Here is a 27,522-nt window from a genome sequence, read left to right as displayed (position 1 = left end):
ATAAGGGGGAAAAAGGGTTATTACGGGGGAAGGCAGTATAGCACAGAGAAGACAAGTAGTGAGTCTATAGCATCTTACTACGCTGATAGACAGTGACTATAATGGGGTATGTGGTGAGGACTTAGTAATAGGGGGAGTCTAGTAACCATAATATTGCTCATGTAATTGTACGTTAATAGCAAAATAAAAAACAAGAACAACAAAGAAGAATAAATGTAATAAAATACGTGCAAGGAAAAAAATATTAACAGTGATCATTAGTGGGATTATGTGTGTATTTCTGAATTTTTTGAATGATTACATATTTCCCTGAAAAACTGAAAAAATATATTTTATGTTGAAAATCAAAAAAAGACTCACTTTTATTTTAAAGTATGCTAATATGTTCTATATCGCTTAAATTTGAAACATACAAAGAAAGACAGTAAGCACATCATTATTAGTAGTGACATTTGTATGCTTCGTATCAGTATGATTTAAGCTTATGATCAAAAAGCAGGTTCTGTTTATATCCAGGTTTTCTATTTCATCATCTGTTCAGCCCCCTACAATCCTGACACAAATTCCTGTGCAGTACTCTGACAAACCTGTGACCATTTGTTCCTCTTTTAGCAGTTCTGAAGGCTGTTTCTCATACTGGGATATAGTGGTCATTAAAATAGAACTTGACTCTGCCCATCATGAAGCTTGATGAAGCTTAAAGGCTAATAGTGACTTTATAATAGACTAATATTCTCATTGTTAAAATACTAAATAAGTTTATACAGGAAAGTCTTCCAGCCACTTACTTTGTCTTCCTGAGTGATTTTATGTACTTACAAGAAAGTGAATGTGTGATATATTACATAAATGATAACACACTACACACTGTAACATTTTTCATTCCATGGTATGTCCTGGAAATGAGTCCCTTGTTGATGGGCATTTAGGTTGTTTTCTAAGTTTTTCAATCCTTTTTTCAGTAACTTCTTGTACCTTACTTCATAAGCCTTTCTAGGTGTTTGAAACTAATGTTCTACCTGTGGGTACCACTCCTGATTCTTCGGTCTCTTTTTTTGCAGAATTCTCCCAGGGTTCTATCCTTGGTGTTCTAGGAATTCCATCCTTCCACTTCTGCCTCTACCCCATTGACTCCCAAATATAGAACTTAAAACACCGATCTCCTCTGAACTCCAGACACAAGGTCTAGCTGCCATGGCATACTTTAATCTGGACATCCCATGGGAACTTTAAGCTTGGTATCCCTCACAGTAGTCATACATCCCCCCTCAAAAAGCTACTCCATCCTTATTTCTCTTGAGCTTCACAGTTTCCATTTCTCTAAATCAGAACCTCAGTTCCTCTCCATCATCCTACATATCCAAGAACTAAACCCATTTGAACCACCTTAACATCTGTTTTTCCCTCCTGGTTTCCTCTTCTTGATTGCTATTCTGCTGTTTGGTTCAGCAAACATGTTCTAACTCACATTTGAATGCTTTATGGTAGTTTTAGATTACCTTAGTTAAAGTGGAATTTTACCACTTTAGTTGGCTTGAGGCAGTATGGCTAACAATAATTCCTCCTCTTGGCTTTTGACATATTAGTGTCATTCTTGTCATTCTGCATAATTTTGACTTCTCTGTAAGGTAGAGTCACAGAAAATCCCCAAACCAAATGGAAACATTTTAGTTGCATTGCAGTATCCTGTGTAGGTAGGTGGACGATTACACTTAGAACCTTTTTTTTAATGGTTTGTTGGTTTTATTTTTATTTTTTAATACAGAAGAAATATATGCTTGTAAAAAACTTAGTACAGATATGAATAAACAGCAAAGGTCCCTGTCATTCCCTTACTCCCTTTCTCCAGAGGTTACTTTCTCAGCATTTACTATGTTCCAAGCCTTACTCTCTGCAACTCCATGAGGTCTTGGGTACTTCACAGATGAGGAAACTGAGGCACAGAGAGGTTAAATGACTTGCTCACGGTCACACGGGTTGTAAGTGGCAGAGCTGGAATTTGAAGCCAGAGCCCAGCTCTCCTCAGTTCACCTCTCAAGTTTTCAGATGGGCTGATTTTCATCAGAAGAGGGAAGAATGGCAAAGGCATTTTGAGAAAAATAGAGGGAAGTAAAAGGTTTAAGAGCCTGGTATGCCTGCTAACTGTGACCAGGGCTTCTGAGGAGGAAGTAGATGGGGTGGGGGGAGAAGTGTGAAGCAGCAAGTGAGATGACGTGGTGGTGGTGTGGGTGTCACTGACTGTCCAAATCTGTTTCCTTCTCTAAGTGTGGGGAGGGTGTGTTGGGGTGAAAAAGGAGTAAGTTCTCCATACAAGAAATTGTTAGAGTAGTATCCTTGGATTTGATACTGAAAGACCAGCTCCTATCCTCATTTTAGAACTGTCAGCATCTCCTTTCCGTATATGTGCTTGATTAATGTTACTAAATGTGATAGGTTATAGCAAGAATGCCTTTGGCAGTTAAAACTATAGTCTGCCTCACTGTAGTAAGTTGGCCAAAATGTGTTAAGAAGTTGCAAGTTTCAGTCTCAACCACAGAAGGAGAATGGTGATAGGGATTATCATGGTAGATAATAACACAGTAGACTGTTCATTAAACAATCAGTATGCAGAACCTTCAGAGGTGATATCCTTGGATGGATCAAACTCAGAATTTCTGGAGTTTTTATGGCCTGAAAAAGAAACTTAATTTAATGTCTTAACAGTTCTCTCCCCTAGAAATATATTTCTCACATGTAATCCAAATTGATCTTTGTTTTGTATTAAGACCTCTTGCATCTTGACCCCTCCCGGGGTCAAGATAATCTTAATAAAGATTAGTAAAACCAGAAGCGGAAATGTGCAGTGCAGAAATCTGTAGCCAGAATTTACTGTTAGTGATCTTTATAGTAAAAATAAAGCTTTCCTCTTTCCTTTGTGTCATCCCCGGGCCTTGAGGTAGACTGCCTAAAAAAGGTATCTTCATTCTGCATTTGTACTTAAAGCCATCCCTTGGGAAACAGCCTTGGGGACGAGGAAAAGGGTGAATATAGTTTCTTCACTTACATCTTAAAAACTGTAGTTTCTGTCTCTGAAAGTGAAGAGTGTCTTTATTGTGGTATAACATTCCACCTTTGGTATCTATTAGTATACTATTACTAAAGGCTTAATTATTTTTCATTTATTTGTAACTGGTCTAGGTCTGAGTCAAGGCTATCACTATTATGTAGGTGTTTTTGCTGGGGATTTATGGTTGAAGTTTTGCCTTGTTGTTTATGTTTTTGAAAGCTTGTCTCCTCCCCCACCCCCTTTTGTCATTTACAGGTTCGAGAACTTGTCCTGGACAATTGCAAATCAAATGATGGGAAAATTGAGGGCCTAACAGCTGAATTTGTGAACTTAGAGTTCCTCAGTTTAATAAATGTAGGCTTGATTTCAGTTTCAAATCTCCCCAAACTACCTAAGTTGAAAAAGGTAAGTGTTGGGTTTTTTTTGTTTGTTTTTGGTTTTTTAGCAGTAAAAGAGAGAACTATCCTGGAAGGGAAAAATGTGTGAATCTATGTGTAAGAAGTCATTCAGTGAAGCAGAAAGTCCATGGCCTTTGGAACTGGGCATATCTGGGATTAAATTCCAGCACTATCATTTCCCTGACGGGTGATCTTCAACAGGTTACTTAATCTAAGTCTCAGTTCCTTGCCTGTTAACTGATGATATCACATACCATCACAGATTGCTGTGAATTTTGGAAATAATACATATTGGATACTTAATAAGTAGTAGTTATGAAAAATAATTGTCTTGTAAATAATTTGTTATGAATCTGTTGTAATGTTAACGATGGTTTGTTTTTAGTATGCTCTGGTTTAGGAACCCTGGGTGCCTGCCACTCATGTTTTATGTTTATTGATTAATGGAGAATTTCAGTAAAAACTTCAGATTGGTAGTCTATACTTATTCAAACCCATTTTGTAACTTTGAATGACTAGGAAATTTTAAATGTTGACAGTAAGAATTGTAACAAAGCCACTGTATTTCCTGATGGCCCATTGTTAGCACTTTATTGATCTAATTATAAATCATAAACCAATCACTGTCCTCCACCATACACCAAAAAGAAAAAAACTCAAGAAAAATGTTTTCTCATTTCCTGTACATTTAACTGTCACACAGCCCCAGATGTCAAAAAGGGAAGAAACTTTGATCTTCTAGCCTTAGCCCCTTGTTCTTTGGGCACAGCAGTAGACCCAGAAAGGTAGAGTAATTTGCCTATAGCCACTCACGAAAGTGGTTATTATTAGAACCACAGCTATAATCCGTGTCTTTTATTTCCTAACACAGTATATTTTCTGTTACATATGAAAAGGCAGGTAGGTGGTCATGTAAGTGTGCAGAATTCTCCACTGTTTCAGTGTTTGCTTTATTAGGGAATTTAAGTTGAACCTTTATCTAAAAAACACAGGTATACATAGAAATGTAATTAAATTTAGACAAAGGGCAGGTAGGCTGTTCCTGTAGTTTGCTTGAGGATTTCTTAAGGATTTGTTTTTTTTTTTTTTTTTTTTTTTTTTTTTTTTTTTTTTTTTTTTGAGAGGGCATCTCTCATATTTATTGATCAAATGGTTGTTAACAACAATAAAATTCAGTATAGGGGGGTCAATGCTCAATGTACAATCATTAATCCATCTCAAGCCTAATTCTCGTCAGTCTCCAATCTTCTGAAGCATAACGAACAAGTTCTTACATGGTGAACGAATTCTTACAGAGTGAATAAATTCTTACATGGTGAACAGTACAAGGGCAGTCATCACAGAAACTTTCGGTTTTGATCATGCAATATGACCTATAAACCATCAGGTCAAATATGAATATTCATTTGATTTTTGTACTTGATTTATATGTTGATCCCACATTTCTCCTATTATTATTATTATTTTTATTTTTAATAAAATGCTGAAGTGGTAGGTAGATGCAAGATAAAGGTAGAAAACATAGTTTAGTGCTGTAAGAAGGCAAATGTAGATGATCAGATGATCAGGTGTGTGCCTATGGACTAAGTATTAATCCAGGCTAGACAAGGGCAGCAAGACATCCACGGATGCAGAAGATTTCTCTCAAAGCAGGGGGGGTGAGGTTCTGAGCCTCACCTCTGTTGATCCCCAAATTCTCACCTGATGGCCCCCCTGCGACTGTGCCTGTCTTAGGTTGTTCCTCCCTTGAGGAATCTTACCCGTCTCTGGCTAACCAGTCATCTTCCGGGGCCATACAGGGAAATGTAAAGTTGGTAAGTGAGAGAGAAGCCATATTGTTTGCAAAGGTTAGCTTTTTACTTCTTTGCAGATTTATGCCCTGTGGCTTCTATGCCCAGCACTTGTCTCGAGGTATCTTTACCACCTGGAGGAATTATGATACTCGGTAAATTCGATATGAGGCACGAATTCTATTTAAAGTTTGTAATTAGGAAGGAAGAAGAAAAGCTATAGATGTAGCATATGAAGGAAACTTGGGAGGATTGATCATTTCTTTGACATATCTTCTTGTATAGTACCTTAAGTATGTATAGGTTTTAAACTACTAACTAATTTGCACACACATATTGACATAATAGGAATACGGTGACATAAACAAAGCAAATCTATAATTACCAGCCATCTCCAGTGAAGCCAAGAAAACCATTTAGGCACCCTAGGCATTTGTGAAAATTTATCTATGATATGATGGATATTTTCCAACTGTACTTGAACCATCAGACAAATTAAAGCAGCCCATTTCTGGGATCTGTTCACATCCCATATGTTCTTTTAACCATAGATAGTCTATAGTCATGAGATTTTGGGGTGCTACAACTTGCACCCCTCCCAACTCCTGGTTGAGTTCCAACAGTACAGATCCAGTCAAATTCGTTGTCTCACTGTATGCACATGCCAGCCTAGACATCTCCCTCCTCCTTCTTATGGCAAGTCCAGGAGATGGTGGGCTGGATGCAGCCACAACCGCAGCATCGTCCGGATCCCTGTGGAGGCTTTTTGATGATCATCCCCCGGCACGAGTCCTCCAGAGAGTGCTGATGCCGGAAGCTCCTCCTCATATCGTATCTTAGTTCATTTTCTGGGTATCCAAGCTAGGCCTTGATCTTCTGCGTAGAAACAAACAGAACCTTTGCCCACACTTTGACATGCCCTCTATACCACTGTGCAGAACTCATTGGAGGTCAGCACACAGTAACTGCTTTTTTTTTTTTTTTTAATTAAGAGAAAGGAATATCAGAAAAGAGTACCTCCATAGCTGATCATCTGACACCCTTTAAGTGATCAACATTAAGGATATTTAAAGCATGCGTTGATCTTTGATTTACCAATAGTTTTATCCTGTTAAGGAGTAATCCCCCTTTTCTTTCTTTCTTTCTTTTTTTTTTTTTAAATTTTTAATCTACACTTACCTGAAGAATACTATGTTTACTATGCTCTCCCCTATATCAGGTCCCCCCTAACAACCACATTACGGTTACTGTCCATCAGCTTAGCAAAATGTTGTAGAGTCACTACTTGTCCTCTCTGTGTTGTGCAGCCCACCCTCCCCTTTCTCCCTCCCCCCCATGCATGCTAATCTTAATACCCCCCTTCTTCTTCCCCCCCCTTATCCCTCCCTGCCCACCCATCCTCCCCAGTTCCTTTCCCTTTGGTACCTGTTAGTCCATTTTTGGGTTCTGTAATTCTGCTGCTGTTTTGTTCCTTCAGTTTTTCCTTTGTTCCTATACTCCTCAGATGAGTGAAATCATTTGGTATTTCTCTTTCTCCGCTTGGCTTATTTCACTGAGCATAATACTCTCCAGCTCCATCCATGTTGCTGCAAATGGTTGGATTTTTCCACTTCTTATGGCTGAGTAGTATTCCATTGTGTATATGTACCACATCTTCTTTATCCATTCATCTACAGATGGACATTTAGGTTGCTTCCAATTCTTGGCTATTGTAAATAGTGCTGCGATAAACATAGGAGTGCATCTGTCTTTCTCAAACTTGATTGCTGCGTTCTTAGGGTAAATTCCTAGGAGTGGAATTCCTGGGTCAAATGGTAGGTCTGTTTTGAGCATTTTGATGCACCTCCATACTGCTTTCCACAATGGTTGAACTAATTTACATTCCCACCAGCAATGTAGGAGGGTTCCCCTTTCTCCACAGCCTCGCCAACATTTGTTGTTGTTTGTCTTTTGGATGGCAGCTATCCTTACTGGTGTGAGGTGATACCTCATTGTAGTTTTAATTTGCATTTCTCTGATAATTAGCGATGTGGAGCATCTTTTCATGTGTCTCTTGGCCATCTGTATTTCTTTTTTGGAGAACTGTCTGTTCAGTTCCTCTGCCCATTTTTTAATTGGGTTATTTGTTTTTTGTTTGTTGAGGCGTGTGAGCTCTTTATATATTCTGGACGTCAAGCCTTTATCAGATCTGTCATTTTCAAATATATTCTCCCATACTGTAGGGTTCCTTTTTGTTCTATTGATGGTGTCTTTCGCTGTACAGAAGCTTTTCAGCTTAATGTAGTCCCACTTGCTCATTTTTGCTGTTGTTTTCCTTGCCCGGGGAGATATGTTCAAGAAGAGATCACTCATGTTTATGTCTAAGAGGTTTTTGCCTATGTTTTTTTCCAAGAGTTTAATGGTTTCGTGACTTACATTCAGGTCTTTGATCCATTTTGAGTTTACCTTTGTATATGGGGTTAGACAATGGTCCAGTTTCATTCTCCTACATGTAGCTGTCCAGTTTTGCCAGCACCATCTGTTGAAGAGACTGTCATTTTGCCATTGTATGTCCATGGCTCCTTTATCAAATATTAATTGACCATATATGTTTGGGTTAATTTCTGGGGTCTCTAATCTGTTCCACTGGTCTGTGGCTCTGTTCTTGTGCCAGTACCAAATTGTCTTGATTACTATGGCTTTGTAGTAGAGCTTGAAGTTGGGGAGTGAGATCCCCCCTACTTTATTCTTCTTTTTCAGGATTGCTTTGGCTATTCGGGGTCTTTGGTGTTTCCATATGAATTTTTGAATTATTTGTTCCAATTCATTGAAGAATGTTGCTGGTAATTTGAGAGGGATTGCATCAAATTTGTATATTGCTTTCGGCAGGATGGCCATTTTGACGATATTAATTCTTCCTAGCCATGAGCATGGGATGAGTTTCCATTTATTAGTGTCCCCTTTAATTTCTCTTAAGAGTGACTTGTAGTTTTCAGAGTATAAGTCTTTCACTTCCTTGGTTAGGTTTATTCCTAGGTATTTTATTCTTTTTGATGCAATGGTGAATGGAATTGTTTTCCTGATTTCTCTTTCTATTGATTCGTTGTTAGTGTATAGGAAAGCTACAGATTTCTGTGTGTTGATTTTGTATCCTGCAACTTTGCTGTATTCCGATATCAGTTCTAGTAGTTTTGGAGTGGAGTCTTTAGGGTTTTTTATGTACAGTATCATATCATCTGCAAATAGTGACAGTTTAACTTCTTCTTTACCAATCTGGATTCCTTGTATTTCTTTGTTTTGTCTGATTGCCGTGGCTAGGACCTCCAGTACTATGTTAAATAACAGTGGGGAGAGTGGGCATCCCTGTCTGGTTCCCGATCTCAGTGGAAATGCTTTCAGCTTCTCGCTGTTCAGTATAATGCTGGCTGTGGGTTTATCATATATGGCCTTTATTATGTTGAGGTACTTGCCCTCTATTCCCATTTTGCTGAGAGTTTTTATCATGAATGGATGTTGAATTTTGTCAAATGCTTTTTCAGCATCTATGGAGATGATCATGTGGTTTTTGTCTTTCTTTTTGTTGATGTGGTGGATGATGTTGATGGATTTTCGAATGTTGTACCATCCTTGCATCCCTGGGATGAACCCCACTTGGTCATGGTGTATGATCCTTTTGATATACTGTTGAATTCTGTTTGCTAATATTTTATTGAGTATTTTTGCATCTACGTTCATCAGGGATATTGGTCTGTAATTTTCTTTTTTGGTGGGGTCTTTGCCTGGTTTTGGTATTAGGGTGATGTTGGCTTCATAGAATGAGTTTGGGAGTATTCCCTCTTCTTCTATTTTGTGGAATACTTTAAGGAGAATGGGTATTATGTCTTCTCTGTGTGTCTGATAAAATTCCGAGGTAAATCCGTCCGGCCCCGGGGTTTTGTTCTTGGGTAGTTTTTTGATTACTGTTTCAATTTCTTTGCTTGTAATTGGTTTGTTTAACTTTTGTGTTTCTTCCTTGGTCAGTCTTGGGAGGTTGTATTTTTCTAGGAAGTTGTCCATTTCTTCTAGGTTTTCCAGCTTGTTGGCATATAGGTTTTCATAGTAGTCTTTAATAATTCTTTGTATTTCTGTGGAGTCTGTCGTGATTTTTCCATTCTCATTTCTGATTATGTTGATTTGTGTTGACTCTCTTTTTCTCTTAATAAGTTGGGCTAGAGGCTTATCTATTTTGTTTATTTTCTCAAAGAACCAGCTCTTGGTTTCGTTGATTTTTGCTATTGTTTTATTCTTCTCAATTTTGTTTATTTCTTCTCTGATCTTTATTATGTCCCTCCTTCTGCTGACTTTAGGCCTCATTTGTTCTTCTTTTTCCAGTTTTAATAATTGTGATGTTAGACTATTCATTTGGGATTGTTCTTCCTTCTTCAAGTGTGCCTGGATTGCTATATACTTTCCTCTTAAGACTGCTTTCGCTGCATCCCACAGAAGTTGGGGCTTAGTGTTGTTGTTGTCATTTGTTTCTATATATTCCTTGATCTCTATTTTGATTTGTTCATTGATCCATTGATTATTTAGTAGCATGTTGTTAAGCCTCCATGTGTTTGTGAGCCTTTTTGTTTTCTTTGTAGAATTTATTTCTACTTTCATACCTTTGTGGTCTGAAAAATTGGTTGGTAGAATTTCAATATTGTGGAATTTACTGAGGCTCTTTTTGTGAGCTAGTATGTGGTCTATTCTGGAGAATGTTCCATGTGCACTTGAGAAGAATGTATATCCTGTTGCTTTTGGATGTAAAGTTCTATAGATGTCTATTAGGTCCATCTGTTCTAGTGTGTTGTTCAGTGCCTGTGTGTCTTTACTTATTTTCTGCCCGGTGGATCTATCCTTTGGGGTGAGTGGTGTGTTGAAGTCTCCTACAATGAATGCATTGCAGTCTATTTCCCTCTTTAGTTCTGTTAGTATTTGCTTCACATATGCTGGTGCTCCTGTATTGGGTGCATATATATTTAGAATGGTTATATCCTCTTGTTGGACTAAGCCCTTTATCATTATGTAGTGGCCTTCTTTATCTCTTGTTACTTTCTTTGTTTTGAAGTCTATTTTGTCTGATATTAGTACTGCAACCCCTGCTTTCTTCTCACTGTTGTTTGCCTGAAATATGTTTTTCCATCCCTTGACTTTTAGTCTATGCTTATCTTTGGGTTTAAGGTGAGTTTCTTGTAAGCAGCATATAGATGGGTCTTGCTTTTTTATCCATTCTATTACTCTATGTCTTTTGATTGGTGCATTAAGTCCATTTACATTTAGGGTGACTATTGAGAGAGATGTACTTATTGCCATTGCAGGCTTTAGATTCGTGGTTACCAAAGGTTCAAGGTTAGCTTCTTTAGTATCTTACTGCCTAACTTAGCTCGCTTATTGAGCTGTTATATACACTGTCTGGAGAGTCTTTTCTTCTCTCCCTTCTTATTCCTCCTCCTCCATTCTTCATATGTTGTGTGTTTTGTTCTGTGCTCTTTTTAGGGGTGCTCCCATCTAGAGCAGTCCCTGTAGGATGCCCTGTAGAGGTGGTTTGTGGGAAGCAAATTCCCTCAGCTTTTGCTTGTCTGGGAATTGTTTGATCCCACCATCATATTTAAATGATAGTCGTGCTGGATACAGTATCCTTGGTTCAAGGCCCTTCTGTTTCATTGCATTAAGTATATCATGCCATTCTCTTCTGGCCTGTAGGGTTTCTGTTGAGAAGTCTGATGTTAGCCTGATTGGTTTTCCTTTATAGGTGACCTTTTTCTCTCTAGCTGCCTTTAAAACTCTTTCCTTGTCCTTGATCCTTGCCATTTTAATTATTATGTGTCTTGGTGTTGTCCTCCTTGGATCCTTTCTGTTGGGGGTTCTGTATAATTCCATGGTCTGTTCGATTATTTCCTCCCCCAGTTTGGGGAAGTTTTCAGCAATTATTTCTTCAAAGACACTTTCTATCCCTTTTCCTCTTTCTTCCTCTTCTGGTATCCCTATAATACGAATGTTTTTCCTTTTGTATTGGTCACATATTTCTCTTAGTGTTGTTTCATTCCTGGAGATCCTTTTATCTCTCTCTATGTCAGCTTCTATACGTTCCTGTTCTCTGGCTTCTATTCCTTCAATGGCCTCTTGCATCTTATCCATTCTGCTTATAAATCCTTCCAGGGATTGTTTCACTTCTGTGATCTCTTTCCTGACATCTGTGATCTCCTTCCGGACTTCATCCCACTGCTCTTGCATTTTTCTCTGCATCTCATCCCACTGCTCTTGCATTTTTCTCTGCATCTCATCCCATTGCTCTTGCATTTTTTTCTGCATCTCTGTCAGCATGTTCATGATTTTTATTTTGAATTCTTTTTCAGGAGGACTAGTTAGGTCTGTCTCCTTCTCAGGTGTTGTCTCTGTGATCTTTGTCTGCCTGTAGTTTTGCCTTTTCATGGTGATAGAGATAGTCTGCAGAGCTGGTACAAGTGACCGCTGGAAGAGCTTCCCTTCTTGTTGGTTTGTAGCCTTTTCCTGGGAGAATAGCGACCTCTAGTGGCTTGTGCTGGGCAGCTGTGCGCAGACAGGGCTTCTGCTTCCTGCCCAGTTGCTTTGGGGTTTATCTCCACTGTTGCTGTGGGCTTGGCCTGGCTGGGGCTGTTCCTCCAAAATGGTGGAGCCCCGTTAGAGGGGGAGCAGCCAGGAGACTATTTATCTCCGTAAGGGGCCTCTGTGCTCCCTGCTGCCCAGGGGGTTAGAGTGCCCAGAGATCCCCAGATTCCCTGCTTCTGGTCTAAGTGACCTGTCCTGCCCCTTTAAGATTTCCAAAAAGCACTCTCCAAACCAAAACAACAACAGCAACAATGAGAGAGGGAACAGAAAGGAAAAAAAAAAGAAAAAACACGCGATTTTTTTTTTTTTTTCCTCAGGTGCCGGTCCCAGGCACCCGCGCACTGGTCCTGCTGCCCTGTCTCCCTAGCACCAGGGTCCCTGTCCTTTCAAGGCTTCCAAAAAGCACCCACCCACCGGTCCCGCAGGGAAGGAACGCTCAATATTCTTGGTCCTCAGGCACTGGTCCCACGCACCCGCTCACCAGTCCCGCCGCCCTGCCTCCCTAGCACCGGGGTCCCTGTCCCTTCAAGGCTTCCAAAAAGCACTTGGCAAAAAGAGAGAAAAAAAAGGGGAAAAACGCGCGATTTCTTCCGTCCTCAGGTGCTGGTCTCAGGCACCCACCCACCGGTCCCACAGGGAAAAATGCGGGATATTCTTTGTCCTCAGGTGCCGGTCCCAGGCACTCGCTCACCAGTCCCGCCGCCCTGCCTCCCTAGCACCGGGGTCCCTGTCCCTTTTAGGCTTCCAAAAAGCACTCGCAGAAAAGAGAAAAAAAAAAGGGGAAAAACGCGCGATTTCCTCTGTCCTCAAGTGCCGGTCTCAGGCACCCGCCCACCGGTCCCGCAGGGAAAAACGGGGGATATTCTTTGTCCTCAGGCACCGGTCCCAGCCACCCGCTCACCAGTCCCGCCACCGTGCCTCCCTAGCACTGGGGTCCCCGTCCCTTCCAGGCTTCCAAAAAGCGCTTGCCAAAAAGAGAAAAAAAAAAAAAAAAGGGGAAAAACGCGCGACCTCCTCCGTCCTCAGGCACCAGTCTCAGGCACCCGCCCCCAGGTCTCGCAGGGAGAAACGCGGGATATTCTTTGTCCTCCGGCGCCGTTCCCAGGCACCTCCTCACCGGTCCCGCCACCCTGCCTCCCCAGCAACGGGGGCCCGTCCCTCTAAGGCTTCCAAAAAGCGCTCGCCAAAAAAAAAAACTGCTCCGGTTTCTCTCCACCCGCCGGGAGCCGGGGGGAGGGGCGCTCGGGTCCCGCCGGGCTGGGGCTTGTATCTTACCCCCTTCACAAGGCGCTGGGTTCTTGCAGGTGTGGATGTGGTCTGGATGTTGTCCTGTGTCCTGTGGTCTCTATTTTAGGAAGATTTTTCTTTGTTATATTTTCATAGCTCTATGTGTTTTTGGGAGGAGATTTCCACTGCTCTACTCACGCCGCCATCTTGGCTCCCCTTCTTAAGGATTTGTTTTTGGTTGAGTACATGAATTAAAAATCAGAAATGCTTTTTACTTCTTTGTCTTCTTTAGGTAATTAATGTTTAGGCAGTCCTCATGACTTTCAGCTGACCTTGCTTTAGAAGTTGAAGTGTAGTCCTTTTATATTTGCATGGGTTATTGGTAACATTGGAAGCTCAGATTGGCCCATTAAACAACTGATGGCTTTTTAGCATCTATCTGCATAAACCTGAAGCTAGCAGATCCTAGTATGTGTTTTGTGTTCTGTTTTCCTAGCATTCTGATCAATTTTCCTGAACTTACTGTGGTCTGTGTACTGTTAGAATTACTCAGAATGTAAATGTACAGGAGACATCTATATAGAGGGGGTTGGTCAAATCCTTCTGAAGTCTTGTTAATCACTTACTTGCAGGGTTAGTGAGTGCAGAAGAGTGGCGAAAGCTATATATCAAACTCAAAGGCAGATTAGATATTCTCACAACTGATCAGGATTTTTCTTCCTACCCTAGAGCACAGATTGTCTTTCAACAGGAAACAGGTTCTGAAAGAAATTTTGGTGGATAAGGGTCACAGGTTTCCTAAATTTACACATTGACTTCATTTCAAAACAAATATGCCACTAAATGCTTTGGCAGGCATATTACTGTTATCTATACTCCCTGAGATATTCATGTTGAAAGGATGTGACTATGACATGTGTAATATTTTAACCAACCAACCAACCAACCAAGACAAGTGGCCTCTGTTTTTATTTTGATTGACTAAAACCTCAATAACACTTAGTTTTTTTATAAACGCTGATTATAGACTTGTATTTTTAAATCTAGCCCATGACTAGATATTTGAATAGAATATCCCATCAGAAGGAAAAATATGTTTGAAATGTTGTGTTTTCCTCTTCTGAAATATTGAATGACACCTAAGCAGCAGACTTGAGTTGTTTTTTAAACTCATTCCTTCAATGAATATTTAAATTTTTAAAAATTACGCTATCCTAGGTATGTAGCCTAGTGAGGGGGCATGGATTCTTCTTAAGTTAGCCTGTCTGGCTTCATATCATACTTCTACCACTGTGACAGCTGTGTGATCTTGGGCAAGTTACTCAGTCTCTTTGTAGTTCGTTTTCCTCATCTGTAAATAAGGGTAAGAATTCTACACACCCCATAGGGTTTATTGTGAGATGCAATGAGTTCATGTATTCCTAGTACTCTGAACCTTGCCTGACACTTAGGTACTATGTAAGGGTTAGATAGAGTTACCGTTACTGTTAGCACTTAAAATAGAGAATTGAAACCAGTTGTGTGGCCTGAGTTTTCTCATCTGCAAAAAGAGGTTCAGTCAGTTGCTGTCAACCATCTAATTTTTCCAGGCTCCAGTTTCTCTAGAACTCTAATGCTCCTTGGTGAACATACCACATGCTGTGCTACTTGACCTGCAGCTGAGAAATTAGAGTAGGTTCTTAAAGAGGCTAATGCCAGGTTTACTCAAGAAGTGGCCTCCTCCTGGGAGTTGGTTTTGTTAGCCTCGAAGCTGTTATACCCCACTTTCTTTCTTGAGGTCACAAAGCTTCTTTAAGGGCTTGTTTTGGGCCCTGTACCTCTCCCATAGCCTTCAGAGCAATATTCCCAATAGCTTCTAGATGTAGAACCCCACAGTGTGTCAGCACTGTACAAAACCAGATTAAGTTTTAAATGGGCATAGTGCATCTTTGCTTGGCACGTGGAATAAGCTCCTTAAAATGCACAGACCATTTACCCTTCCTGGCAGGTATAGAGTATTACAACTTCTCAAAGAATTCTAATTTGCTTTGACCTACTTTTTAGGTTAGAAATGTATTCACTGGTGTAAGGGGCCAGTTCTTGAGCAAATTAAAGATTAGCAGCTGGACACAACTCTCCTCTTCCTACCCTGTTTTCTCCTCTGCCTCAAATATTCCTAGGATCTGTGAACTACTTGGGTTTAATCAAACAAAATGAACATACATGCCCTAATAAAAACAGAGATCATTTGATCTTGATAAGTCTTGAAGAACTGTATTTGCTATGTATAATACCTTAATAATACGTGTTTCTCTGGGTGTATGCTATGTGCATTTTCTCTTGCAGCTTGAGCTCAGTGACAATAGAATCTTTGGAGGTCTGGACATGTTAGCAGAAAAACTTCCAAATCTCACACATCTAAACTTAAGTGGAAATAAACTGAAAGATATCAGCACCTTGGAACCTTTGGTAAGTAAATTGAGACTTTGGAAACCAGGACTATTGGTCATTTTCATTTTCATATTACTTTATAGTGAGGGAAATTATTGGAAATAATAGTAGATCAAGAAAGTAGTGGTTTTTTATTACAATACTTTTCATAGAAGGAGTCTAGTTTTAAAGATTAGGGCCTCTCTATGTTTGTTCCTGAATCTTTGCTCTCCCTCCCTGATAATTGTGGTGATTTCCTTCAAATGGGAATTCTTTTCTTTTTTGTCCTTTTTAAATTTCATATACTGACTATAGCCTTAAGCATTTATTTAAAAAATTTTTCCCCAGATTGGCGAGGCTATTCTATACTAAATTTTACATAAAAAAGCTATTTATATTGGGTGGCATATCTGCATTGTAGATGGAATAGTCCAAGGACAGCTCTCAGTAAGTTTGAAGTCTTCTAATTCATGATCTTGTGCCCTAACTGGATCACTGTTGCCTAATTGCATGGGAACCCCAAAATCCTCCTTGGTCTTATATATTATATAATGAGCTAAGTTATGGAAAGTTAGGTTTAAGTGCCAGTTGGGTTATAGACTTGCTGTGTGACCTTGGGCAAATTGCTTCTTCTCTCTGGGCCTCAGTTTCCTCACTTAGGAAGCAGGGAGGATAATCTGTGCCTTCCTTCACTCAGGAGTTCTGAGAATAAGATGCACACTTCCTTTGCTTTGTTAAATTGGGAAGCTGTGCTAATGGGATTGAGTCAATGTGAAGTCATAATGGCCAGAATAGAGCTTCTGGAGGTAGAGGTTAATGCAGGGTATGAACAGCTGCACAGGCTGTGGAGTGGCTGCCACCTGAAAATTTCTGTGAATTCAAGATTGTTAAATGATTAATAGAATACCATAGTTAGGTAAATTAGTCATTTAACATTCTATTAATTGGGCAGAGAGGTAGAATTCAAATGAAGCTAATGGAACTCTAAACTTATTTCATACTACACAAAGAAGCCTATGGCTTCTTTCTGTTGTTACTGATATGAGTAAAGTCAGTATTTCCATTTGACTTAACTTGGAGACTTTGATTGGATGGGGTTATGCAGCATATGGGAGCTGTCTTGCAGAATCCAAAAGGGCAGAAGCCAGGAGGATAAAGCATCCTCTGCACTCTTACCTTTTCTGATGTGGTACTACAGTAAAATACTTGGATTTGACATCACTTGTACAGAATGCTCTGTTGATTATTCTAGGGAAAGTAGAGTTAAATTGTGATTCTTTTAATGAAGAGTATTTCCTGCTAGAAATAATAGGCTCTTCTCACTCTTAAGAATTGAGATTCTGCCTCAATGTAAATTCAGTCACCTTTGACCCATTTTATTTTTATGCTTTATTAAATGGACCACTTTAGCTCATATTTCTCATAAATTTGGGGAGCCTGTTTCTCACCTTTGCTCCATGAAGATAAGCCCAAGAGTTTTGCCCCTTTTTTCTCTTCTAGGTACACCCAGATACTTGGGCTCCTCCATTTTCATTAGTTCTATTCTCCTCCCAAACAGTCATTTCCAGTGTTTAAGCACACATTGTATTTATTGCATTTTGCTATGTTCAAGGACATTAATGTGTGTCCGTTGTATACTCACATAACCCAGAGAAGAGAGAATGTCCTCTGTTTGGAGATGAGAAAACCGAGTTTAAAGAGCTTAAATAATTACTCGACAGCCACAGGATAAATGGCAGAGTAGGATCCAAATCCAAGTCCACCATTCTTTCCACTGCCCTTGGGTCCTTTTCTTCTCTTTTTACCTACAAAACTGATTACATACCCAGGCCTGTTAGGGTTTCTGGCCGGAGCACTAAATTAAGTGCTGATGGTCTCCTAGTCAGATGGGCTGTATTAAGCTGTTACTATTCATGTCTTAATGCCAGGCCTACCAATTGAGGGTCACTGTAACATAGGAACCCACTTTTTCCTAGATCACAGTACCAGGCATTACCTTCCCATGCTGGATCACTGGTTACTATCTAATTCTCATTGCAACCTGAGGCTCCTTTGAGGTTTCCTCAGAAGCGTTTGTCAGTGTCCTAGCACACAGAGGAAGATCCGAAGCAAACGTTGTGTGGACGTTGTGTGCTTGGGTGTTCCTGACCTAGTCAGTGATGTACAAGGGTCCTTTGGTGGCTGCAAAAGCCTCAGTATCCTAGGATAGTGAAGAATGAGAATCAATCATTGTTGTATTTACCATATTTAGGGAGTCTGCTATGTACCATGCACTGTAGTTGGATGCTTTGTGTATGTAATCTCACTAGTAATCCTCAAAAAACATTTCTGCAGAATGGATAGAAATAGTATGGCCCTCATTTTACACATGAGGAAGCTGAGGCTTAGGAGAGGCTGAATCCCTTGTCCAGAGTCACACACTTGGCTAACCAGTGACAAAGCCACAGCACTGCACACCCAGGGCTATTTAGAAAAGCCTGAGCGCCCACCATTCTCCTGAACTTGCTGTTCAGATTCCTGGGGATGCTAGGTAGGTCTCCTGAAGTTACAACTTGGAATAAAATAAAACTATAGGAAGAGGTGGAGGGGGGAAATGTTGGGTCCATGTTGACTTCTGAAAGGATTCTTCAGTGGGAAGAATACCATCCTCATCCTCATTAATCACATACATTTTGAACACCGTCTACTTTGAGCCCAGTTCTTACAGTCAATGCAATGATTGTGAATGCCTCTGCTTGCTACAGGGACATTAATCGAGAGACAAAGAAGGCATCAGTTCAAACTTCCTTGGACACGTTTTTTAAGAGACCTGGGCCATCCAATCCATCCCCCAAAGCCCTTCTAAATTCTAAGAAGGCAAGCAAAATTATTGTTAATAAAATGTTTAATGTTTATTATGGCTAGCCTATTAGTTTTAGGCTGAATTTCTGATATGGTAGAGTTATGATTTTTTTAAGCACTATTTTCACATTACATTGGGATCCTGAATAATTTGTGTATAGTGTATTTTGGGCCTTAATGCACAATTTTACTACTTGAAACAGTTCTAGAGTACTACAGTTACTTGGGATTTTATTGCTGTTTGCTTTTACTTCATTTTCCAGCATACTATTTGGCATGTCAGGATTATTCATAATGGGTCCTTTCTCAAGAAGTAACCCAAAAATGTCACAGATTCATCAAGTTTCAGAAACAGGAGAGCCTTGGAGGCCATGTGTACTGGGAAGGTTGATAGAACTAGAGAAGGGGCTTGAGGCACTATGGAGCACTAAAGATCAGGAGTTACATGCATTTTTGTGCATCCATTACTAGGGAATAATTTTGAGAAGTAAATGGCTCATTCCTTTGATTGAAGAATTTTTAGACTTCAGCCTCTTTGGAAAAGCTGCCTAAATTTTCTTGTGGTTTTATCTTAGCTGGTATAGAGTCAGCCTTTTTGTGAAGAGTCCCCAGCTAGCTAGTTGTTGGGATAGTATTTCAACATTTTTCCCTCTTTGGCTAGAAGTCATACCTGGATTTCTGGAGGTGAGGGCTTGCCCAGTAGGGAACCTAATCTGAAAACTACACAACATAAAAACAGTTCTCCCTATGATTAGAGGGCTAGAGACAGTTTCTTAAGACTTTGGGGGACTTAGATAAAACACAGTATTTAATCCACAAACTCTTGGATCATTGTACATTGGTGTTTTGAAGGACTACATTTCCCTATTGCCATACCCTGCTCTTTGTTCCCAAGGCTGCTAAGTGCGAATAAAACACATATGGGAACCTCTTCTTTAACCAGCAAGATGAAGATTCTGTAAGTGGTAGGGGTCAGCATCCCTTTCCTCTAAAGGGCCAGTTAGATCTTTTAGGCTTGGGAGGCCATACAGTCTCTTTCACAGCTACCCAGCTTTGCCATTATAGCACAAAAGAAGCCATGTATAATATATAAACAAGTGTGGCTATGTTCCAATAAAACTTAGTTTACAAAAACACGCAGTGGACCTGAATGGGCCAGCAGACAATCTTTTGCCAAGTTCTGCTCTAGAGTAAAGATTTTCAAATCATACTGCAACTCCCCAGAATTACACAACTCCCATAAGACTGTGAAGACAAGGTTTTGTTTATCTGCGTTTCTTCCCAGGTCCTTGTGAATGTTGAAATAGCCTTTCCAGTAAAGCACCAGAGCCTTTATACATGAATATTTATTTTTTGCAACTACGTGGAGATCCTAAGATATTTACATATATATATGTATGTATGTGTGTATCTATGTGTGTGTGTGTGTATATACTTAGTACTGCTTTCATAGAGAATACCAAGCCTTTTCTCATGATTCAGAACCATTAAAAGTGACATTTATGAAGTTACATGCCCGCTGGGCTTATTGCCCCTATTCTAGAAAACACCAGGCTACATAGTACTTAGTGTTTTGTGTTTCCTTTTTGTGCAATGGCCCCTTCTCCCTAAGAGGGTCTGCTGTTGCTTTCTGTTGCTGTCTACTTACTTGCCTGTAGTATTACCTCTACCCTCCCAATCTCTTAGTTTTACCCTTAATCAAAACTTAATAGAACTGGGATTGAAATATTAGTATGCTCATATAATAAATGAAGATCTGAATAAAATACCTGGACATTTTCTTACCTGCTTTGGCTACTCAAAACTTCTCTTGGGCAGAGTTTTTAGATCTTAACTATTTTATGGATAGATGAAACTGAGGTTCTAAACAAATGAGATATTGCAACAAATTTTCAAGGTATGGTAAAGTAAGAAGAATTTTACATCAGAAAGGTCTGGTAATAGAGTCAGTATTTTCACCCAGAATTTAAAAAAGAAGAAAAGAGTGTAATGTTTCTCTCCTTCTGAAGTTTCAACTCTAAATCTCCCTTCTTTTCCCAGCCTGTATTGACTCCTGTCTTCCTAGAAAATATCTGCATACCACACTTCATGCTTTATTATATTCTGTCTTCTAATATTTCACATCTGTGTCCTCAAGTAGAAATCTCAAGCACCTTGAGATTGATTGATTTCTTGTCTCCATACTGGCCTCAGAGCACTGAAGACTATGCTTGATACCCAGCAGGCTCTTAGTGGCTGTTTAATTACTCTACATTAAAACTTAATTTTGAACCATAATACTAAATTTCCTGTTTGACTTGTCTCATATTGTGAAAAGATTCAGTTTAATAAATATTATTCCAAATTCATATTTCTTAAGACTACTCTGCCAGAAAAAGTTGTCAGAAAAATAAAGATGTAGAAGGAAAAGACCGGCTGAAAACTGGTGTCTTATTATAATACAAAGGTTGCTAATGCAAAGGTTGCAAAGGGCTTGGAACACTTTCCCGTGTTTAAGGCTGATTGGGTAGCAGCTGACTGAATACAGAGCCTAGAATTTTACCTTTTCAGAAGATGGGTTTTGTTGCTTATGTTCCTTTGGGTTAGAAGGTGTTTTCTTTGATCCTTTTCTTCAGAAAAAGTTGGAATGTCTGAAAAGCCTGGATCTGTTTAACTGTGAGGTTACTAACCTGAATGACTACCGAGAGAGTGTCTTCAAGCTCCTGCCCCAGCTGACCTACCTGGATGGCTACGACCGAGAGGATCAGGAAGCCCCTGACTCAGATGCTGAAGTGGATGGTGTGGATGAAGAAGAGGAAGATGAAGGTGAGTGACTGTACCAGGAAGAGAACCTGATTTCTGCCTTAGAAACATCCTGACACTTGCTGTGAAAAATAATTTATATTTTTGTAAGCATTCCATTAGATTTGGAGCTAGGACCTCTTTAATTGTAATAAGCTCTTGGAACATTGAAACCTTCAAATGACTCAAAATAGAAATGATTTTTTAGTTAATTATTCTTGAATTCGGAACCTAGGGTCATAGACTGTGCTCCAACTCATTGAAGTATTTGTGGTTTACCATTTACTAAGGACCATGGTCTCATGTCTCCCGGGAAGCATTTCCTGATACCCACAAGCTAGGTTAGGTTGCTGTGCATGCTAGAGCATCATTCCCTCACTGACTACTTATCATGCTCTGCTGTCCTTGTCCCTTTCAGCTATGCTATGATGATGTTCTTGAGTAGAGACTGTCTTTTCTGTCTTTATCAGAGGACCTAGCACTTAGTAGATACCTAGTATATGTTCATTATATGCAAATGTAAGTAAAATAGCTTGCCTGTCTTCAGTGGACAACTAGAGTTTAAGAAAGTGATGATTTTTAAATCCTATGTGTTGGATTCCATTTTTCACTAATAAAGAAAGTAATCTCTGGCCATACTATGGAATTAGTATATAGTTTTTATTTTTTACATTTGGTCAAGGTTTTTAACATCCAGTTACCTTTAAGAATCTTTATGTGTTTTCTACCCAGAATGTCTCTCCTCATGAACTCGTGCTTTCCTTGCATCGTGACTCAACTCTGAGTTACTCTCAAGACAAAGGTTTCTTGCCTCCCAAGTAGCTCAGAGGAAGCAGAGTGATCAGTTTTCATGTCAGTCAGCATGAGAAAACTTATTCTCCTAGTACCCCTGACGTTGCTGGAATTCATATTACTGTATTCAAAGCATTATTTTAAAGCTCTCTTTTTTTTTAAAGATAAAAGTATACAAGATGGAAATGGTCAAGAAAAGTAGAGGAGGAAAAACATTAGGCACCTTGGGTACAATTAATGGTGTAGTATTCTGGAAGCATTTTTACAGTTTTGTACTGTATTTTAGACAAGGCAAAATGATGAGATGTGCGGTGGTAAAGTGGACACAGACTAGGACATCTCACTTGTTCCAAATGTTTATGTGACTTACTCCATTCACTGCAGGTTTTTATTCCTGAAAACTCTTTGTGCCACTTATAGTCTAAATTCACCTTGACCAGGTCAAAGGGCCGCATGTGAGGAGCCTGTAAAGGAAATTTCTTGGAGGGTAGAGGGCAGTTCCTGAGAGGGAAGATGAGTCATGCAGCAAATATTTGCACATCCTTAATGTGCTAGGCACTGGGGAATATAGTTTTGAAATTAAAAAATAACAGACATGGTTCCTGTCCTCTTGGACCTTACTGTCAACTAAGGAGAGATATATTAGTCATAATTAAATAAATAATCTCAAGCAGAGTATGTGATAATGGAGAAGCAACAGGTCCTCATGTGAGAGCATGTGAGCTAGGATTAGGAGACCGAGGAAGTCTGCCTGAGGACATGTTTACCTGAAACTCCAAAGTTGAGTCAGTGTTAACCCAGGTAGAGAAGAAAGGGAAGAACATGCAGGGGCAGAAGGAGCACAGAGAGCCCTACGACGGGGAGAGGGCTTGACTAGAGGCCTGCAGCGAATGGAATAGAGACAGAGGACATCAGTGCCTCTCAGCCTGCCTCCCCCAGTTACAGTGCTATTTGCACCCAGGTTCCTGATTTGGGCAGCTGGCTTTGTTGTTGTACCCTTAACTCAGATAAGGATCTGACTTTTGCGGGGGGGGGATGTCTTCTTAATACACAAAATCATAGATATACAGAAAGGTAGAAATAATAGTAAAACTAACTTTCATATTCCCTTTACTGAGCTTCAGGAACTTTGGTTCATGGCTGATCTTGTGTTATACATACACACCCCTATGTAATTTGTCCTCCTTTATTTTGAAGCAAAATTTCATCAGTATTGTATACATCCAGTCCACCGCAACTTCTGGCCTCCAGATTTTATGGGATTCTGTTGAGCAAAGGCACTGAGCTGTAGCAGCTTGAGAGAAAGAAGATGACTGTGGTTTGTGGTTTGCCATGACATTGGTATATCCCAGCATTTGTCCTGTGGAATAACCCAAATCTCCTCATCACCATTAGCCGGTGTGCCCCCGGGATATCAAGGGTGTAATGAATCCCTTTTGGACTCTTTCAGAAGGAGAAGATGAGGAGGACGAGGAGGATGAGGATGGTGAGGAGGAAGAGTTTGATGATGACGAGGACGAAGATGAAGACGAAGATGTAGAAGGAGAAGAGGATGAAGATGAAGTCAGTGGGGAGGTCGGTGCAATTGTTTGCTGCCCTGCTTCCTATTTGTAGTTAAAACAAAAGTGGATTTTTTTTTAAAAAACAAGGAAAAGAGGAAATGGCCTTCTGAAGACATTGTATGTTTGTGACTAGATTGATGTCAGCCAGATTAATTTAACTCTTGCTGCCTCCACTTTTTAATAAAAATGCTAAATGCAGTGCTTACTGAGTGTTAACTAGACACAGTGCTTGACTTGGCAAGATTTGTCTTGACTGTTTAACCTGGGAGGAAGCTTCGAGTTGAGTATTCATTGACAAGGGTAAGAAAACTGGAAACATTGAGAACTGATGATCTGTCCTCCCCTTTGCTGTATTGAAGGGGGTAAGGGTAGGTTTACCAAGTGTGAGCTTGTTCTTCTATATTCAGCTTAATTCTGTAAGTGTATTATCATGCTTGCTGTGTTAAAGAGTTGGGGATACAAAAATAAGAATGTGGTCCTACCTGCACAGCCCAGAGAAGACAAGTAATGACTATGGCATCTTACTACACTGATAGACAGTGACTGCAGTGGGAGGGTGAGGCCTTGATAATATAGATGAATTTTGAAACCACAATGTTGTTGATGTGAAACCTTCATAAGATTGTGCATCAATGATACTTTAATAAAAAATTTAAAAAAAGAAGAATGTGGTCTGCCTTAAAAGAGCAGGTAGTCTGACCATTTCTTCATCTTCAGTCTCTGCAGCTTTCACAGAGCTTCCAACAGCTCTATGTTGGGACAGAGCATCTGAAGTTTCACAGTCTCTGTGGTCTGTAGGAACCACTATGAGGAGGGTTCAGGGAAGAACTTGCCATTTTCAGTGGAAAGCAAGTGGCGGTTACTAAATATGATGACACTATGTACCTTGGGTCTGGATTTGCTGCACCTTTCACTATAGTAAAACACCAACTCCTTAAGAAAGAAGGATGTTTTAGTTCATGAAACAGATAGGAAGAGAAGCATTTTAAGAGGTGCAGTCTCTTTGAATATGGATCAGACTTTGAATTCAACATACTTATTAGATATGTCTATAAATAAATGGCATGAATCCTTACTGCTGCTTCTCTGAAAAAAAAAAGAGGCAGTAATATACTACTGCCTAGGAGCTGAATGCATCAGGACAGGAAGACAGGAGGGAGAAGTGACTTTTTTTCTCTCGAGGTTTGTGAAAATAGGCAAAGTAAATGAGATGCTGTCAATGCATTCTTTTGATAGAACAAAACTAAGGTTGAGTACTTTTTGTAATCTCATAGGTGTTTAATGAAATTAAGTTCCTGAATGAAGCTTTTTATAAGAATGGGCATATAGAAATCTTTGTCAGGACTTGATTTGAAATTCAAGATTTTTAGGTCATTTCTTGAATTATCCATTGTAAGTGTATTAACATCTGGCAAATAAAATGCTTATTTCTGAAAAGCAATTTTTAAAGAAAATTTTAAATTAAGCTTAGGAAAAATCAACAGATCTCAGTACATCAAAGTAGATAAAAATAACATTATAGTTTTCTCCTTGATGAATTGTTAAATTTATTGGCAAATTGTATTTTTCTTTGTACTTCTCAGTTTGGCAGAATTAATCTTAAAATGGTACGCTGTTTACCATTCTTTAGGAAGAAGAATTTGGACATGATGGGGAAGTTGATGAAGATGAAGATGATGAGGATGAAGATGAGGATGAAGGTGGGTCTAATGCATGATGCATTTTGGTCCTCGTCAGCTCAGAATTGGGGTGAAATGTCCATTAATTTAGAATTTGAAACCACAGGGAAGAAAATAAAATGCCATTTACCCTGGTGATCTTCACAGGCACTTGTGTCAGCCCCATCAGTGTGTCTGTTGGTGCAGCCTACCTGCTTGCTGTACAGTGATTACTAATCCCTGTCTGAGGGCAGAAGGCCCCAGTACTTCAATATGTTTTTAGACCCCATAATTTGGGTAACTGCCAGGCTTGAGATTTCTGTGTTTGGAATTCTTTCATTTAAAGTTTTAATTGGATCATAGTTTTTGCAGGATATAAAATAGCACCTTTCCAATTTTATTAGTGTTAACTCCTTTCCCTTCTACAACCAAAACCAATGAAACATCTGTTTATTTCTTTTTCGCTCATTGAAAGTACAGATTCTCAGATTTGTGTGGATTTCAGAGTACCAGATTGTTTGTTGTGCTTTCTGTTGGTTTGTACTTTCTTAGCATCTGCTCTGTGTGTGTCAGGCACTGGACTAAATTTATACTGGATACAATGGTAGGACCAGGTCCTTGCTTTAAGAAGCTTTTTGGAACATAATGCAGGTTTACTTTCTTTGAAATAGTCATCAAGTTTTACTAGTTGAAAAAAACAGGAGGATGTGTTGTTCTCTCTGGCTCAAATATGTAAGGATTCTAAGAAATAACCTTTTTTGTTAACATAACTTGCTACAATTGAGTCTTTCTGTGTTCTAGGCTGAATACTTTGTATCATCTTATTTAATCCTCAGACTAACCCTATAAAGTCAGTACCATTGTCCCTATTTTACAAATGAGGAAAGAGGGTTAAAGAGGTTAAGTGGCCTGCTCAAGGTCACTTGTTAGTAAGCCTGGTTGTAAAACAGGATAGCTAACTATAAAAGTCCTTGCTATACATTTTAATAACTGCTAATGTCTAATTATTGAGACCAACAGTGTAATAAAGATAAATATTTGGAAGATGGAGACTTTAAAACAAAACTGAGTTAACTTTGCTGTGATTTGAGATAGTAATGTCCATTTGCTCTTCTTGGTTCAGTGGTGGCCACTATTAATGCTTTAACCATCTATCGGTCTGATCAAGCTTAACATCTTTTTAATCTGCAAACCATCAAAAATTCCTTTTTGTTGCCTCCATTAGCAATAATTTAGGCAAAGTACCTTTCCAATTTTCTCAAAGCGAATTTTTGTTATTGTACAGAGGAGGAAGAAAGCGGAAAGGGTGAAAAGAGGAAGAGAGAAACAGATGATGAAGGAGAAGATGATTAAGACCCCAAATAACCTGCAAAAAAAGAACTGTTCAGTATTGGTTGGACTGCTCATATGGATTTGGTAGCTGTTTTTTAAAAAGGTAGCTGTGATACAAACCCCAGGACACCTGCCCACCCAAAGAGCCAAAGAATAGTTCCTGTGACATTCCACCTTCCTTCATTTAGTCCCCTTGGAAATCCACCACCAAGCTTGGGGACTTCACCCCAACAAAATTGTAAGCGTTGTTAGGTTTTCATGTAAGACTCTTGCTGTAGCATGGATAGCTGGTGAATCAACAGTCTGTGGCTGCCAGTTACACTGAGATTGTAACAGCATTTTTACTTTCTGTACAACAAAGAAGCTTTGTAAATAAAATCTTAACATTTTGGGTCTGTTTTTTCATGCTTTTCTTTTCAATGACATTTTTTTACATTAGGACATTTTATGTGACAACTGCCAAAAAAAAGTATTTTTAAGATTTAAGTGAAATAAACATGTTCCTCTTTGGTAAAGCCTAGTTGTATGCTTACCTTTTTAAATTAGACTTTAATTGTAAGCCCAGGTTAAAACACACTGAAGAACTGGTTTCTTTGGTGTTTTTATATGAGTGGTTGTTTAGGGGGAAAGCATAAGTATGTAAAACCTTTGAGCAATTTAAAGCAGATTCTCATTCTAGGTGACTGGGAGTCAATGAGGTAGACTTTTTAAAAGGAATGTTTGAAATTCAGTGCTCTGGAAGCCAGTAAAAATAATGTTAGATTCCAATAATAAATGAATTAAGAAAAAGATAATACAAAGGAAAAAGCCTTACCCTGAGTTCTAGAAGATACAAATTCTAGTTCTGGCTCTGCCACTGGTTTCTTGTGTGACCTTGTGTTGAACTCTGGATCACTTTCCAGTCTGTAAAATTGAAGGGGTGTGACCAAATGGCCTGAAGTCTCCTATACATGGAAGGTCTGTGACCCTTACTGACAGAAAGGTCTAAGTTAAAAAACAGGCTTTGCATCAAGGCTGAAACGTGTAGAGTTTGACTGACAGGTGAACAGAGTATGGTCTGTTACCAAGACAGCCGTGCTAAGGAGGAGCGACGTG

The 27,522-nt window shown here is 39.4% G+C and overlaps 1 protein-coding gene and 1 pseudogene across 2 annotated transcripts in view; both read left to right on the top strand.

The window, feature by feature from the left end:
* ANP32B (acidic nuclear phosphoprotein 32 family member B) overlaps nucleotides 1-26,820 on the top strand; it is a 34,062-nt gene extending 7,242 nt beyond the window's left edge. For both annotated transcript variants that reach the window (XM_017644141.3, XM_073227223.1), the window contains exons 2-7: nucleotides 3,302-3,451; nucleotides 15,378-15,500; nucleotides 20,918-21,107; nucleotides 23,326-23,450; nucleotides 25,068-25,137; nucleotides 26,381-26,820. In XM_017644141.3, coding sequence (XP_017499630.3) covers nucleotides 3,302-3,451; nucleotides 15,378-15,500; nucleotides 20,918-21,107; nucleotides 23,326-23,450; nucleotides 25,068-25,137; nucleotides 26,381-26,448 — 726 coding nt within the window. In that variant the 3' untranslated portion in view covers nucleotides 26,449-26,820. The remainder of the gene's footprint in view (nucleotides 1-3,301; nucleotides 3,452-15,377; nucleotides 15,501-20,917; nucleotides 21,108-23,325; nucleotides 23,451-25,067; nucleotides 25,138-26,380) is intronic.
* LOC108386334 (cytochrome c oxidase subunit 7C, mitochondrial pseudogene) lies at nucleotides 23,457-25,061 on the top strand (annotated as a pseudogene).
* Nucleotides 26,821-27,522: the final 702 nt, after the last annotated feature.

This window comes from Manis javanica, chromosome 2, assembly GCF_040802235.1.
Source record: "Manis javanica isolate MJ-LG chromosome 2, MJ_LKY, whole genome shotgun sequence".
NCBI lineage: Eukaryota > Metazoa > Chordata > Mammalia > Pholidota > Manidae > Manis > Manis javanica.
Note: the sequence above shows the minus strand (reverse complement) of the source record. Positions and strands in the feature narration are given on the sequence as shown.